Source organism: Capra hircus, chromosome 17 (assembly GCF_001704415.2).
Source record: "Capra hircus breed San Clemente chromosome 17, ASM170441v1, whole genome shotgun sequence".
Lineage (NCBI taxonomy): Eukaryota > Metazoa > Chordata > Mammalia > Artiodactyla > Bovidae > Capra > Capra hircus.
Window position 1 is genome coordinate 1,141,761 of NC_030824.1, and position 17,178 is coordinate 1,158,938.

Sequence of the window (17,178 nt, forward strand, 5' to 3'; positions counted from 1 at the left end):
CACAACTGAGCTGACCTGAAACACAGCTAAAAGCATTCGAAAAGAAAAATGGAAATTCAAGCCATGTCGTGACAGTCAAACAACCCTAGTCGTGGAGTTCAGGAAGAGAAAGCTTTGCCCTCCTTGGTGGCCCTACCCCAGGCAGCAATCCAAACACAAAACTGTACCTCTCCCAGAACTCCCAAGTCTGAGCCCAGAAAGGAGGTAGGGTAATGCTCTTCTCAAACACCAGGGGGCCACTGATGGGGGAAGGGGAAGGTGTGGAAGGATGGAAGTAAAGCCCATTCAAAGCAAATCCTGAAGCCTTGGAACGAACCCAGATTTCAACATCTTTCTCAACATTCCGGCATTTCATTGCCCAATGAAAGTGAATTTGAGGATTCCTCAAAACCCAATATAAGCTCTGCCTGGAAAATAAACCTTGCTGGAAATCCCATATCTCAGAAAGCCAGTGTCTCTCTGAAAAGCCAGAGTAAACTCTAAATTATAGCCTCTATCATGAATGTACCAGTGATATCAAGATCTACACCCTCCAAAGTGAGTAGGATACCAGGCCTGAGAGGCTTATCTCCTGGGTCTGGGGACAGTGTTAAGCCCAAGCTGTAGGAAGACTATGAGAGGGAAAAAATGTCACTAAGATAAGAAGAGTAACAGCTCCTGGAAAAGGCTGAGTATGTGGATAATCCCACATCCTCACTGCTCACAGCATGCTAGAAGCTCTAGTTCACCTCATCTAAAATCAAACTCTGTCTTCCTGTAAATCTGTTTCCCTTGGTGACTTTCTCATGGACCACCCTTCTCTATCATCCATGCAATCCATAATTATATAATCTTTGACTTCTCTCTGCAAACAGCAGGCCAGTTGCCAGGTTTAGGTCTCTCCTGTACGCCCACACCCTGTCTCCCATATTCTCACTAATCCACTCCAACACACAGATTTTCGCCAGTCAATTTTCCACTATCATGAAAAACCCTTTAAATTCCCTTATTAACCTTTAATGATGTCCTTCGTACCCTCTCTAGCAATCCTGACCCCATTACTTCTTATAACCTACCCTCCTTCCCACCTCCATATAAACACACAGGTGTCCCCACAAACCTGCTCTGATCAGACTGGTGGCCTCACTTGCACTGGGCTACCTCCATGCTTTCATCCAGGTTATGTGGTTGGGGCCAGGACTGCCATGGGAGTTCAAGAAGGGCTGGGTTATGGCAAAGGAGACAGTGGCACGCAGCTGGCAGCACAGTTCAGCGCAACACTCAGCCCAACACTGATACCCAGCCGTGCTCTAACTAAAGGAGAGGAACCAGTGAAACAACAGCCAACATTCACCACGTACATATCAGACACTGGGCTAACAAGCATTTTACAAGCACCATCTCTTAATACTAAGAATCTCCATTCTAGAAGGTGTTATTACTATCTCCATGTTACATGAGGAAACTGACACAGAGATCAAGTAATTTATGCAGAGTTCGACAGCTAATTAAAGGTGGGCTTGCCACTCAAAGCCCGATGTGTCTGGTCAGAGTATTTTACTGACCCACCATCTCCCAAGTGGGCTAGACTTGCAGGGAATAATCACTTAACTTACGTCAGGTCCTTCCTTTCTCCCGTATCATTAGAGAAAGGCCACTTGAAAGGACCACATCCAGTTGGAAGCATTTCTCAGGACTAACCATCAGGTGAAATGCTGCAGTCATATTTTTACCCATCTCACATTCAAGACCAAGCTCCCAAGTACCTCTTCTGCAGCTCCCACTATACATAACCATCCGCATTCAATCCATCTCATAACAAATTCTGACAATGACACATGAACTGTACATAGTCAGCTGGCCTACCAGGTCCTTTATGCAGCTCAACATATAAGGTGACACCAAGTTAAGACAAGTGAAGTTCCAATTTGGGTACTTCCATCTCCCTCCCTGTATCCTGATCCAGTGCCTGTCAAACCCAGGAGGGGCTTGGAGTCAGGTGTTTGATCGTGGAGAAAGCTGCTAGGGTTGGCCCAGCAGACGGGGAAGGGGATGGCATCACTTCTTCACAATCTGAATGACATCCTCGTCCTCCAACGTATGGTCTTTACCCACTTTTTGAGGATTGTGTTTCACAGACAGACCCCACACCAGAGCACTGTATGGAAGGAAAAAAAGAACATTCAGTGTAAATAATCACCTAGCTTCTACCTACCTAGGTGCCACTTTCTGTTTAGAGTTAGCATTCCAGTTCTTAAGAGTCAAAGCCCTACAACAGACAAGGTTCCCTATCCCCAGTCAAAGCCCAGAGGCTTTAGCTTCCCCTGAAGTGTGGCACGCTGGAGCCTTCACAGAGAAAGCGGAAGACTTCAGAGTTATGTGGTTCCCCATGCTCCAGGGCCAATTTATGAAAGTCAAGGAAAAAAATACAAATGAGAAGTATGATGAGACTAATTTAAAAATAAAAGGAGAAAGCATAGACTTGTTACAGAGAAATACCCTGAAATAATTGATTGGAAATTGATTCCTACAAATGCAATGTCAGTTACAGAATACTAGTTTTTATTGGGCCTATGAACCATCAGTGGTTACTGGTAAGAAACGTAGGATATCCTTCCTTAGCCATACTAGGAAAACTATCAAGAGAGTATTTCCTTATCCAAAAGGTTTAGGGGGGCCTCAGTACCCAGTGAAGCCCAATACGATGCTACATTTTGTGTTTGCCAAGAGGAAAATGAATTAACAAGAGAACCTCAGAGCAATCTGTATTGTCAGCCCTCCCAACTTGAAAAGGTGTTTAGGGCTCTTCCTGCTCCAAGTTGGCATGGTGTCACTTTCTGTTTTGATATAGATTTAAGAAGACATTGAAAGGTTCTAACCAAGCAAGCATTTCCTGATGCCTAATTTCTATAACTATCTTAAGAATTACTCATTAGAAGAAAGCTCATAGGGAAAAGAAGGTACCACATGCCATCATACTTACTATTTAAATTCTTTGATAAGATTTTTGTGAATCTTCATGCAGAAATCCTCCACCGTGGTCCTGGAGTAAGGCAGCACCACTGGGGACGTGTAATCGGGCAACTGGCCCTTGGGTTTGGTGTAACTAGAACACAGAGGGAGCAGAGGCTGCTTACTTCTTAGAATGCTTCATGTGTGAACACAACTCAACCCTCCATCAACCCAGAGATCAGACATGGATAACCTCTATCTTGAGGGAGAAGGTGCCCTCAATATGGCCTTGCAGATGATAGGCATTAATTTATTTTCATCTCCAAAAACAGATTATGTTAATAAGCTCTAGCAGGTATTATTTTTGGATAGTCTGCTTTAAGTCCTACAGTAATAATACCCTCTCCACTAAGACTTACATCCTCACTAGTTTCAGATAGTCCCAGATCTTTTCCAACAGGTCATCAAAATTCCAGCGGTGATGGGCAGAGATGGGTACACAGTGAGGCACCTTATAGATAATATCCAACTCCTCAATGGAGATCTGATCAATCTTATTTAACACATAGATACAGGGGATATAGACTCTACAGAAATAGAAGAAAAACAGTATGTTAGTCTGGAGCTGTGGACAAGACTGTCAGTCTGACTCAACAGCCCCTCACCTGGGACTCAAAATCAGAGACTCTAAACTGGAATCATGAGAAAGTCAGCCAAAAAAAAGAAAATGTTTCCTACCTAAATAAGGTAGAACACGCAAAAAGTGAATTATCAGTTAAGTAACAAAACTCAAGCCACAGTCCCTAGTCATGCAACTAATTACTGAAAAAGCATGCTGCAGTGTAAATAACATAAGCTTTAGAGTCACACAGAATGTATTCCCAGCTCTGTCACTTTCTAGACATGTGTCCCTAGGCGATCTCAGTTAATTTCCCAGTTGTTTTTTATGAACTGTAAGAATGTAAAACACTTCTAATAATATAATAACTTCAAGAATTAAAAAAAAATTTTTTAAACACAACATCTAGCAATGTCACAATCCTAACTGTTCAATCAATAGGGCAGCTAAGGTTACTAATAATTAGGCGAGCTACAACTTCTCAGGCTTCAGTTGCCTCACTTATAAAACATGTAACTCAAAGCACCAGTTTTTGTCTGTTTTCAAATGCCAGAAATAACAGTACTTTCAATTATTAATTTCAAATAGTAATGTCTCATGTTATGTCAGATCTCAGTTATGTACTCTTAGAGAAAACAGATACAGCCCAGTCTGCTCTAAGTTCTGCAGAACAGCCTATAGAATTTCTCAGATGGATTAATTCTGTGAGAGCAGACTGAGGACGTACTCTCTTGAACCACCATACAACACAGAGCTTAAGGGATAGTCTAGTTCATACCAAGTAACTGAAACAAGCAATTTGATAATCATCATCAAACTTCAGAGCAAAAAAGGATGTTAGCAATCAAGAACAACCCTTTATTTTATCAAGAAAGCAAGGCCCACTATTATCTGAGATAAGAGCACAACCAGAGTTAGAACTGATGTCTGCCAGACTCACAATCCAATGTTGTTTCCATTACAAGGCTTCAAATTCAAACTCAGGCACCATTTAATCAGTTACCTATTTCCTTCCACCACGTCAATGAGGTCATCTGCTGTGGCGTCACTACGCAGGGTCACATCGGCATTATGGATTTTGTACTCAGCCAGAATGCTCTTCACAGTTTCAGCATCCAGCTCACTCTGAGGGCACTGAATGGGCACAGAAGACAACAACTGGTCAGAGAGCAAAAAAAAAAAAAAAAATCTAAAAGTATCTGTTGATGTACCCAGATAAGTCTAGATAAGTGCAAATTTATTTCTAAAGACCATTATCCTAGATGAGATAGGCTTTGAGTAGGAAGTACTTAAAATCTAAAGAGGTAATTAAATTAAAATGTCATATGGGTGGGCCCTAATCCAATATGACTCATGTCCCCCCTTACAAGTTTGGAACACAGACACACAGAGGGAGGATCATATGAAAACACAGGAGAAGACAGCCATTTATAAGCCAAAGACAGAGGCCTCAGAAGAAACCAGTAGGGCTCATATCTTGATGTCAAATATCCAGGCTCCAGAATCAAGAGAATTAAATTCCACCCACTCTACAGTACTTTACTACAGCAGCCATAGCAAAAATACAGAAAGAAGGCTCCAACTCAAACATTATGAGATGATAATAAGAAAGATCTTTGGGGCAGGACAGCTTAAGTCTATGCCAGTCTGGAGCTCTAGAATATTAGATGTTAAAAGAAATTCTCAATCCTCAATTCTATGACTTAGAAGGAGCATTTGATAGAATCGATCACTTACCAATCTGAAACACTTTCTTTAATTGGCTTTCAGGATTCTAAACTTTTCTGATTTTCTTTCTTGACTGAGAAGTTTTATTTGCTGATTCTTCCCATCTCCTGGCCTCTAATCATTGTGAGAGGGTGGAGGAAGGTATCACAAAGCTCAATCCTTGAAACTCTTTTCTATTTATACTCCATTTCTCAGCTAAGTGATCTCAGCTAAGCTCATGGCTTTAAAATTGATAACCAATAAATTTATACCTGCAGCAAGATCTTTCCTCAAATGCCTATTTGACAGTAACATCTGGATGTCTAACTTGAGTGTTACTGGCATCTTAAACTGAATATCTGATCTTCCCCTCCCTTCCAAACCTATTCTACACTTAAATCCTACCATTTTAGTCACGAGAGTCCATTTTCTAGCTCATAACAAAAACTCACCATCACCTCTTTCTCTCACAACCCACATCCAGTTTAGCTGTAATTCCTACCAACTATTTCCAAAATCTTTCCACAGTAACTACTCCACATCTCCACTATTACAACTCTAAGAAACAATCATTTCTTGACTAGATTATTGTAATAACCTCTTAAATGGGCTCTGTGTTTTTCCTCTTAACCCATTTCAGTCTGTTTTCAACAAACAGCCAGACTGATTCCATTAAAACCTGAATCAATTTTATTCCACAGACAGGAACCCAACCATCTTCTGCAAAGTAGAAGTATGTATGGCCCTATGCTATGACTTCGTTTCTTACTACTCTTCTACTTGCTCACTCTGCTGGTCTTCAAACAAGCAAAGGCACACGCTACCTGTCTTGCACTTGGATGTTCCCTCTACATGAAATCCCTTCCTCAACATATTCATTTGGTTCACTCCTTCTTGTCACCTCAGTGAAAATTTCTCTGATCAACCTACTTAGAACCACAACCCTTCCACCAGCACTCTCCCTCCTCTTTCCCTAGTTAACTTTCTGTCCTTAGTTTATCCTAATATAATATACTGTATTAGTGCAGCAGGTAGCACTCAGACTCATAATATACTATAATCACTCATTAATTTGTTTGCTACTTCCCCATTCGAATATAAAGCCAGGAATTTTTGCCCCCTCTTCCATTTCCAAATAGGAAAAGGAGTACATCAACGCTGTATATTGTCACCCTGCTTATTTAACTTTTATGCAGAGTACATCATGAGAAATGCTGGGCTGGAGAAAGCACAAACTGGAATCAAGATTGCCAGGAAAAATATCAATAACCTCAGATATGCAGACGACACCACCCCCATGGCAAAAAGTGAAGAAGAACTAAAGAGTCCCTTGATGAAAATGAAAGAGGAGAGTGAAAAGGTTGGCTTAAAGCTCAACATTCAGAAAACGAAGATTATGGCATCTGGTCCCATCACTTCATGGCAAATGGATGGAAAACAGTGGCTAACTTTATTTTTCTGGGCTGCAAAATCACTGCAAATGGTGATTGTAGCCATGAAACTAAAAGACGCTTACTCCTTGGAAGGAAAGTTATGACCAACCTAGACAGCATATTAAAAAGCAGAAACATTACTTTGCCAACAAAGGTCCATCTAGTGAAGACTCTTGAGAGTCCCTTGGACTGCAAGGAGATCCAACCAGTCCATCCTAAAGGAGATCAGTCCTGGGTGTTCGTTGGAAGGACTGATGTTGAAGCTGAAACTCCAATACTTTGGCCACCTGATGTGAAGAGCTGACTCATTTGAAAAGACCCTGATGCTGGGAGGGATTGAGGGCAGGAGGAGAAGGGGACGACAGAGGATGAGATGGCTGGATGGCATCACTGACTCGATGGACATGGGTTTGGGTGGACTCCGGGAGTTGGTGATGGACAGGGAGGCCTGGCATGCAGCAGTTCATGGAGTCACAAAGAGCTGGACATGACTGAGTGACTGAACTTCCATTTCCCCTGAAAGCCTAAAACAATGGTGGCCCATGGGAGGTGCTCTATAAATCTGTGCTGAATGAATAAAAACAGATGATATAAGCAGCCATCTACTTCATGCAAGCATAAGCTTTAGTTCCATATCACTCCAGAGGGGAAATAAAGCCACAAAAGTAGTCTGAGATGGACTCTTGTTCTACTCTGTCAGTCATTACAATGTCATTGTATTACTCCAATTAGCTCTGGGAGAAGCCAGGCAAATTCCAAATGTCAGTGTCCACGTACCACAATCCACTCTCCACCCTAGTCCCTTCAACAACCTACCCCATATACTTTCTTCACTTACAGTGGCTGTAAGATTAATGCCTCCTTTATCCTTCTTCTTAAAGCCAATGTTGGGGGGTTTGCTGTTCAAGCGAATACCAAAGCCTTCCAGCTCATTTTCAATTATCTTCTTATGTCCCAAGGGTTTCAGGACATCCAAAACAATCAAGATCAAGTTACACGTTCTGGCCACTGAAGAATTGAAAATAAAAAAATCTTTTTCAAAGATCATTAAAGACCTGCAAATGCAGGAGACGTAAGAGACGCAAGTTCGATCCCTGGGTAGGGAAGGTCCCCTGGAGGAGGAAATGGCAACCCACTCCAGCATTCTTGCCTGAAAAATCCTATGGACAGAAGAGCCTAGTGGGCTACAGTCCATAGGGTCACAAAGAGTCGGACACAACTGAAGTGATTTAGCACGCATATATATACACACACACATGAAGTTAAGGTTTCCAAAGATTTATGCCGGAGTCACTCTGCAGTGTATGCTTTGTTTTCTGTTAGTGCATCGAGAGATGTGTCTAGATCTAGATACACTAGCAGAAAAATAATTTGGAATGAAGCTACAAACCAGGTAATAACCTGAATCCCTAAAAAAGTTCAGAAAGATTTAAAACAGTAAGAATTCTAAAAGAAAAAAGTTATCCAGTTAGCATATTTTTTTGTCAACTTTCTTGAGCTATAATTTATAAAAAATAAATAGCACCCATGTTAAGCATACAATTTGATGACAAATGTATACACCTATGTAACCACCATAGCAACTGAGATTTGGAACATTTCCATCATCTCCAAAAGTTCCCTTGTATCCCTTTGCAATCAATCTCCCTTTCAATCCCCAGTCACCCACTGCTCTGTCACGATAGGTTAAATTGCATTTTTAAGAATTTTGTATAAATGGAAACATACAAAATGTACTCTTTTGTGCCCGACTCTTTTCATTTAGCAAGTTCCTAATAGTCACCCATGAATGACTTCTAACCTATAATTCTATAAATAGCTAAATTATTAATTTAATGTAAGGATGGAATAAAAATACTTTCAAACATGAAGAAAACAAGAACAATTTACCTATCATTCACTCTTTTTCATTAAGTTTCTAAATAATGTACTTTAGCAAAACATGAAAATAACCCAAAAAAGGTAAAACAACAACTCTAAGAAACAGGGGATCCTATACACAATCTCAGCCATGCAAAAAATCTGGAACTACACTGTCCAATACAGACTCCACTAGCCACCTGGGGCTATTCAAATTTAAATTAAAATGATAAAATTTAAAATTCCATAACTCAATTGCACCAGGCACACAAAGTCCTCAATAGCCACTGTATTCAAACATCTGGAAAAATACTGATTGATAGGCATTTGATCTACTGGAACATTTGAAAACTATTAGCAAACAGAAAAGTAAACAAAATAAGAACCAATTATTGACTCAATGAAAACAAATTTAAAAAGCAGATTTCAAGAGAAAAGAAATCAAGTCATAGTACAGTACTTATCTCAGCACTGAACAAGTTACACAGTCATTATATAATAACATAAACCATGACTGATGAGTTAACTAAAAATTATGATATTTCTTTTAAAAAATAGGAGAAGAGATATGAAGTACGAGAGCTAATTTCCTACCATAACATGAAACCAATAGATGGTATTTAAAATTAATTAACCATGAAACAGTAATATAAGCATAACATTTTAAAATATGAAGTAGAAGAAACAGTTGAAGACTTGACAGCACTTGCCAATGGGGAATGACAGTAGAGATGGAAACAGAGTAGCAGATTACTGCAATTTATGCTTAGCCTTTTTTTTTTTTAAAGGTTGTATCATGTGGCTTGTGGTCCTTGACCAAGGATTGAATCCACTCCCTAAGCAGTGAAAGCATGGAGCTTCACTGGACCACCAAAGAATTCCCCTATGATTAGCCTTTTATAACATTTTACTTTAAATAAAAAGAAAAGAAGAAAAGGCATGAGTGGGAGTCAGGAAACCTGAGGTCTAGCTCTGAATCTGTCACAACAGGGCAACATTGTATCAAAGCCCTTGAGTTCTCCTGTTCTTCCTCTCCCTTCAAATGGGGGTCTGGACTGCTACTCTCTGAATCCCTTCAAGTTCCAACATTTTGCTCCAGTGAGAAGGCAGGTAAAACTTTCCCTTCACTGTGGTACCAACTCCAAGCTCCACAGCCCCTAAAGGAACAGCACCCAGTGAAGAGATGATACACCAGGACGGTGGCTCCAGAACACTCACCTGCAATGACCTGACGGCCTCTACCTTTCCCATCCTTGGCACCTTCAATGATACCTGGGAGATCCAGAAGCTGCAAGATTAAGGAGAGAAAAGAAAAAGCTGGCTATAAATCTGAGCAGATTAAACAGAATGATTTAAGTATTCAAAATTTAGGAGATCCAAACCCAATCTTCCTTGTAAGTGAATGTGTAAAGCTTACTTTTACTAAGCATCTACTAAACACCAGCTGCAAGCTTCTTATATACTTTATCTCACTCAAAATACCTAGCAAGTCTGTGAATAAGGATATTAGTTGAGGTTCACAGAGGTTAAGTGGTTTGCCCAAAGTCACAGTCCAAATAAATCAGATTTTAATCCATGTCTTGGGGACACAAATCCACAATTCTACCTTAGTATCTTTCAATATTTTCCCACTTTCCAGTAAGTTGAGCCTCCACACAAATTCCTTACTATAGATAATAACTGGATTATGATATTCACAAGTGATAAATCCTGAGACCTCTGCAAATCCTCCAATTCACAAAAATTTCTGCAGTCATTCTTAAGCAAGCACATAAGAATTGCATATAAAACAATTTAGAATGCAGATATTTAAGCCCCATCCCTGCAAATTCTGCTCTGCAAGAGCCAAAGTCGGATTCAGATACTGATCTGTATTTCAAAAGGCTCCAAGGATGACTCTGATATGTGTCCTCAGTTGAAAATAACCACTCAGTTGCCCGGGAAATGCAATAAAGTAAAACTTCACATAAGTCACAGTGTATGTAAACTAACATCAAAACCAAATCTGTAGCACTCATGACTCAAATTCATAAACTACAGTTATAAGCTCTTAAGAGTCTGTTACGAGCACATGTAAAATCTGAAACTACCAAGGGCCATGGTACTGTATGGCCAATACCGAATTATCTGCATAAACAGACAGGGATATAGTCGCAGCTTATCAAAACATCATTTAAAACTAGTCTTTGCTGGGGAATTCCCTGGCAGTCTAGTGGTTATGACTCTCCACTTTGAATGCCAAAGGCCCAGGTTTCATCCCAGGTCTAGGAACTAAGATCCTACAAGCTGTGCCACATGGCCAAAGGAAAAAAACAACAACAACTATCTTTTGTGGTAAGCATATCTGATATTACAGAAATATACTTCACATTAAATAAACCACAAGGAAAAAGAATGAACTCAGGAGGTATTTAGAGTTCAACTTTTCCATTCGAGAACCTGCTCAAAAGCTCCTCCCTACTCCTCACTTCATAATAAATAACATTACCTCCTCTAAAACTGGGACTAGTGAGCACACCAGATCTTGATTTCTAAGTACCTATCTCCAACAAAAGGAAGGACAGAAGCGGTTCCTTGCAGGGCTGGGGCAGGGAAAATATAAGATAAGCCTGGGGACCTCCCTGGTGGTCCAGGGGCAAAGACTCTACACTTCCAATAATTCAGGGGGCCTAGGTTCAATCTCTGGTCAGGGAACTAGATTCTGCATTCTGCAACTAAGACCTGGCACAGTGCAATAAATAAAATAATATTTCCTTTAATATTAAACTGAGAAAAAAGAGCAAGAGCTTTCTAACTGTGGCAGCTGAACATGGTGGAGAAATTTATTGAGGCCCCGACACACAAAAAAAGCAAGTTAACTTAAGCTTTTCTTAAAAGGGAAATATTTAAAATTACATTAAACTATTTAAATATTTTAAATTACACTGAACTATTAAAATGTGGCAACTGAATTTCACCCAATAAAAACAGGCCATGCTTTACATATATGAATTTCAGATTACAACTCAGAATTGAGAAAAAGAAAAAATATATCTTCAAATCACATAACTGTTCGATTTTAAGAACTGGATACTAACCTACTTCAAATTCTAATGCCTTTAGAAGTTAAAGCAGATATATGTGCGTGTCCATATACATACATACATACATACACACACACACACATATATGACAAGAGTCCTAGGGACTCTAGCAAGGTGAAACATAAGCCCCACAATTTCTGAAGCACTGTACATCCACTCTGCAGGCCAATCTCTGACTATGTGAAACATCAGTTTCCTTCCAACATCACTGGTTAATTGGTTAGTTGGTGGTTCAGCTACTACTTGAACATCTCCAGACACAGTAACTAATTACCTCAAGAGGTACTATTCCATTTTTAGGCACCTTTATTGTTAAAAAAGATCTTCCTAACAACAGCAACAACAACAAAAACCAGAAATCAATCTCTTTATAATTATTAGATGGTTCTAATTTTGTATACCATTCCCCAGAGAATCACAGATAATGAGTCCTCCATCACAAAGCAGCCTTTTAAAAAACACTTTGAGGGCAGTCATTTTAATCCAGCTAAACACACCTACTAGTATGCCTACTTAACTTGGTTTCTGGAGAAAGTCAAAAGGGAAGGAAAAACAGGCAGAGGGCACAGATGGAAAACAAAGCACCATGAAAAAAAGGAAGAAAAAAACCTGAAAAGGTCAAAAGAGACTGAAATAAATGAAGGTTTTGAGGAAAAGACAAGAAAAGAGAGGGGTTATACCAAGAGGCGCCATAACATCTCTTCAGGAAAGAGGTTACTCTCTGAACTGACAAAACTGACTATCAATAAGACTGTGAAACCAGATGAAATTAAGCAGTGGTCCAGATATGCCCAAGTGTCCTCATTCTTGTTATATACATTGGCATGGAGTCCTAGAAAGGTACGTGTTCTAATGGTACCTAACCAGAAGGAAAAAGTCACTGAAAATACCACCAGGACACTGGTCGCTCCTTACTTCAGACTTTGTAATACGGAAATATGAATGCACTTCACAACTCCTTGCGTAACTCACTGTTTAGAGGGAAAACAAATGCCTATACTAAAAGAGTTTTTAAATGTTCTGCCAAGGCACTGGGGGCATTCTGATTTTCAAGACAAACAGCAATTCTCAGTATCTGTCAACCTACTAGATGCAAGAAGCTCACAATTTCACCATTAGATTCTACTACACTGCTTTCAACAATAACAGATCCAAATCTTTGGAAAGCTGGATTTTTCAGAGATTACTATGGCAAAAATTAAGCAACACACAAAAATCAGGGTGGAAAAAGAAACACATGTGGCAGTATTCAATCTGACTCCAAAGTTTGAGAAGTTACATGGTACCTAACAGTGTCCATATCCCGTAAATAACTGTAGCTGTAAGGTCATAAATAATTGTTTGGCTCTAACTATTAAAGGAACAGAACCATTAGGTTACTTCTCTTGGCCTGGTGCACTGCAAAAAATTACTGGAAACAAAAAAGCTGTCAGGAAATAATTACTAAGACACTGAGGGTGTGAACCTATTGAGACACTAAGGGCTTGGGAACCTCTAGCCTAGATTCAAATGTCATGAAATTCAGAACCTTATCTTCTTAGCTGCGGAGCCAAAAAGAAAATGTTACACCATATTTTACATGTATCTTTCATACCCAAATGGACTCCTCATTTGGGAGCCCTAAATCTATCATCTATCTAAGAACTTTTGAAGACAACTTCATTAAGCCTCACAGACAAGAATTATCTTCTAAAAAGGGTCTGATCATGTTATTCTTTATTAAGAAGTTTCTAAATGGCTCCCAGCTATGTACAAGATAAAATTCAACTTCCTTGGCAGACACATAAGATCCTTCATAATTCAGCTCCAATCTACCTTTCCAAATTCAGTTTCTACTACTCCCTATCCACAGCTAAGCTCAAAATACAGGCTGTTCCCCATCAGAGCTGCCTGAAATTGCCCTTTATATTCTCCAGCTGATAAAATTCTAACAAACATTAAAACCCATCTTACTGTCACTTTCTATGTAAAGCTTTTTCTGTCTTACCAGACCTTCCCTTACCCCATCCTCAGGTGGAAAAAGTAGTCCTTCCTTTCTCTGTGTTTTTACAAACGATATTTTTATTTCTATGCACTGGTCTTCTCTGTCTCCCCTGCTAGCCAAAGAGGTTCTGGTAGATCAAATATGAGGCTTGGCATACAGAAAGTTCCAAATAAGTTCTTTTTCAATGAATGGAAGAACTGACTTCTTCCTGTCCTTGGCCTGTAGGCCTAACTTACCTGGATCTTAGCACCTTTGTATCTGATGACGCCAGGCACAGTGGTCAGGGTGGTGAACTCGTAGGCTGCCACCTCGGAATATACCCCTGCCAGGTTACTGAGCAGCGTTGACTTCCCCACAGACGGAAAACCCACAAACCCAATTCGAGCATCACCCGTCTTGGCAACATCAAATCCTAAAACATCAATAAATATAAAAAGAAGAATGTTATCCTGGGAGCGTTGAGACTCAAGCAATTCCTTTTACATTCTGGTTGCCTACCCCTCTAAAACTTATTTCTCCAACTTTAGCAGTTTTATCTCTAGGGTAGAACTTAAGCACACAAAATTCCCCCATGGCAATTCACAGTATTTAATGGATTGTTTGATGGAAAAACTTTATACCTCTAATTGTTGTTATATACCTATGCACAGTATTTAGAGCCCAAATATTATACAATAATTGATCTAAAAAAAACATTTTTTTTCCCCTACAAACCCTGGGAACTGTGTGACTAACAAGAGTTTTCTTTTCTTACAATTAGTTGCAAACAAATTCAAAGCCAAATTTGTGGCCCTTCTCTAGAAGTGTACAGACCTTGTGACATTACTTTTCATACCAACTTTCTCTTGGCATCAACTTATTCTTTCTACCTTCACTTCCCTTTGCAGCAACTTCCTTTATCTTGTCGACTCTTTACTTATATATTTCACTGAGCCAACATAAATCTATTTTGGATCAGGACAGGATATACATAAACAAAACCCTAGTTCACTTAGAGAGAATATTCATTAACCTTTGAAATCAGCAGAATTGGGAATTCCCTGGCGGCCCAGTGGTTACAACTCTGCACTTTCACTGCCAAGGCCCAGGTTTAATCCCTGGTAGGGGAACTAAAATCCCACAAGCAACACTGTGTGGCCAAAAAAAAAAAAACACACACACACACACACACACAAACCCAGAAAACAACAGAATAGAAATAAACACAATTCAAGAATTTAAGCTTAGAAAACAGACATTTCTAAACTAGTTTTTACCATATGCCTTTCCTACTTTCATAAAAATTACACACACACAAAAGGAAAAGAAAAACCCAAACACAAACCTTCTCCTGGTCCTCCACCACCACCACCTTTTGGAGTAATGAGCTCCCTGCGAAGCTTAGCAAGACGAGCCTTAAGCAACCCTAGGTGGTGTGCTGTGGCCTTGTTCTTCTGAGTCCGAGCCATCTATTAGGGAGGAATCACAGGCATAAATCAGAAGCGGTTCCTACAAGGTAAAACATCCAGAATGAATGCTCCCCCAGCTCTGAGAAGGATGTTTTCTTCTAAGTCCTACTAACGTCACTATACCCACTTTAAGTCAGACTTTAAAAGAGTAAAAATCCATTCTCTCCATCACCCAGTCAATTCGCCTCATTACAGAGCAAACAACTGAGGCCCAGAGAAGAAATGTGACCAAAATCACTACAATCAGCGTTCACCAATTAGACTGCAACTCAACTGCTGAACCCTTTTCAACTGCTTGTACCCCGTGTACCCCAATCGATTTTAAACAGCTCTGAGCCCTTGAGACAGAAGAACCACACAGCAATCCAGGTGGAGTCAAAACTACCACAGATGACAATTTACTTCCAGACCCTATTCCCGGGAGCAACACTCTGGGAAAGGGGGTCACCAAAGCAGAGACCAGGGAAGAAGGGGTGTGAAGAAAGATACTGAGGTACGTGAGTAAATCAGGGCTAAAGTGAGGAGATAGGATTCCGTGCTGCTCGCAGAAAAGAAACTGAAAGTTCAGACAGAAGCCGAACGCTGGGAGGGGGTGCCAACTAAGGTGCAAAAGTATGGAACGCGGGCCCGGGCTGAGGGGGCTCAGGGAAAGCGAGCCGAGGCTGAGGGGAGGCCGGCAACGCGGCCCCGGGCCTGACACGTCTGAGGGGAGTTCAGGCGGGAGCAACGCCGCTTTAGAGGAAGGCTAGGACGGAGCGTTCGAGCGTCCATTACCTCGGCTTCGATCTCCGCGATCTTAGCTAGGGTGCTGCTCATGGTGGCGAGTTGCGGGGGACTCAACGGCCTCCACAGATGCAGTTCCCCGCCTCCCAGTCGCCGGCAAACCGGCCACAACCACTAGGAGCTACAGCAGTGCGCAAGCGCGGTATTTCCTGTTTCTCACGAGAGTTCCGCGCTTGGCTCACCGCGAGATTTACAACGTGAACTGGCTTCCTCCTCCTCTTCAGCCAACCCCGCCCCGTCCCGCGAGCCAGTGCGGTGTCATAGAGCCCGCGGGAGTGGGGGCCAGAGAGGCCGCCCCGGTCCTTACCTCCCCGAGCGCGCTGAGGGTCGCGCGCCGCTCGGCCCCGCCCCGCCGGACGTGCCCTCAGTGTAGGGCTCAGCGCCCAGCGCCCGGCGCGTGGTGTATGAGGAGCGGCTCCTCGCTGCTGACCCGCAGCGATCAGACCCTCTTTCCCGAAAAGGGCACCCACATCTTCCTCGCCAGCACCGACGGGTGCTGGGGCCCCTTTCACTGCTGGGGAGACACCCCGGGGGACTGCTTGGCCTCCTGGGTTGATGTGGAGACCCATCTTCAGCCTGTCTTGTCCTCTTGGGAAAAGAAAATACTCCCTTTCCATCACTCAAAACTATTTTTAGGTGTCTGTTTTGTTTACCCCCCAACACTGAGTAAAGTGCGTGGCACATGGCGAGCCTGCAGTAAATGCGTGCTTGGATTAATTCCCAAAGAACCGGTCCTTGAAACATTGCTTTAAACTGTTAAGGATAATTAAATAGCGGTACCTCTATGCTGTGAAATACTATTTCAGGCATTAAAACGTAGATCTGTGTGGTCTTAACTGAAAGGATGTCCAAGACATAGTGTTTCAAGAAAAAAATGGTAGCAAGACTGCACCTACGTTGTGATCCCAATTATGTTAAAGTCCAGTTCAGTTCAGTTGCTCAGTCGTGTCCCACCCTTTGTGACCCCCTGGGCTGCAGCATGCCAGGCCTCCCTGTCTACCAACTCCTGGTGTTTATTCAAACTCATGTCCATTGAATAGGTGATGCCATCCAACCATCACATCTCATCTCATCCATCAGAACAAGACCCAATTTCCCCCTCAGTCAGGCTCTCCCATCAGGAAGCTGCCATAAGTCTCTTATCTTTCTCCATCAGAGGGCACACAGACTGAAAACCACAGTCACAAAAACCTAACCTATCTATCATATGGACCACAGCCTTGTCTAGCTCAATGAAACTATGAGCCATGCCTTATAGGGCCATGCTGTGTAGGGCCACCCAAGATGGGCGGGTCATGGTGGAGAGTTCTGACGAAACGTGATCCACTGG

General features: G+C 41.4%; 1 protein-coding gene across 1 annotated transcript; it reads right to left on the minus strand.

Annotated features, from left to right (window-relative positions):
- Positions 1,824-16,031, minus strand: DRG1 (developmentally regulated GTP binding protein 1). The gene is made up of 9 exons (XM_005691654.3): positions 15,840-16,031; positions 14,942-15,065; positions 13,854-14,029; positions 9,769-9,838; positions 7,529-7,698; positions 4,554-4,684; positions 3,351-3,518; positions 2,963-3,085; positions 1,824-2,137 (listed from the first exon to the last, which is right to left on the minus strand). The coding sequence occupies exons 1-9, from the start codon at positions 15,879-15,881 to the stop codon at positions 2,038-2,040; spliced, it is 1,104 nt and encodes a 367-aa protein (XP_005691711.1). The 5' UTR covers positions 15,882-16,031; the 3' UTR covers positions 1,824-2,037.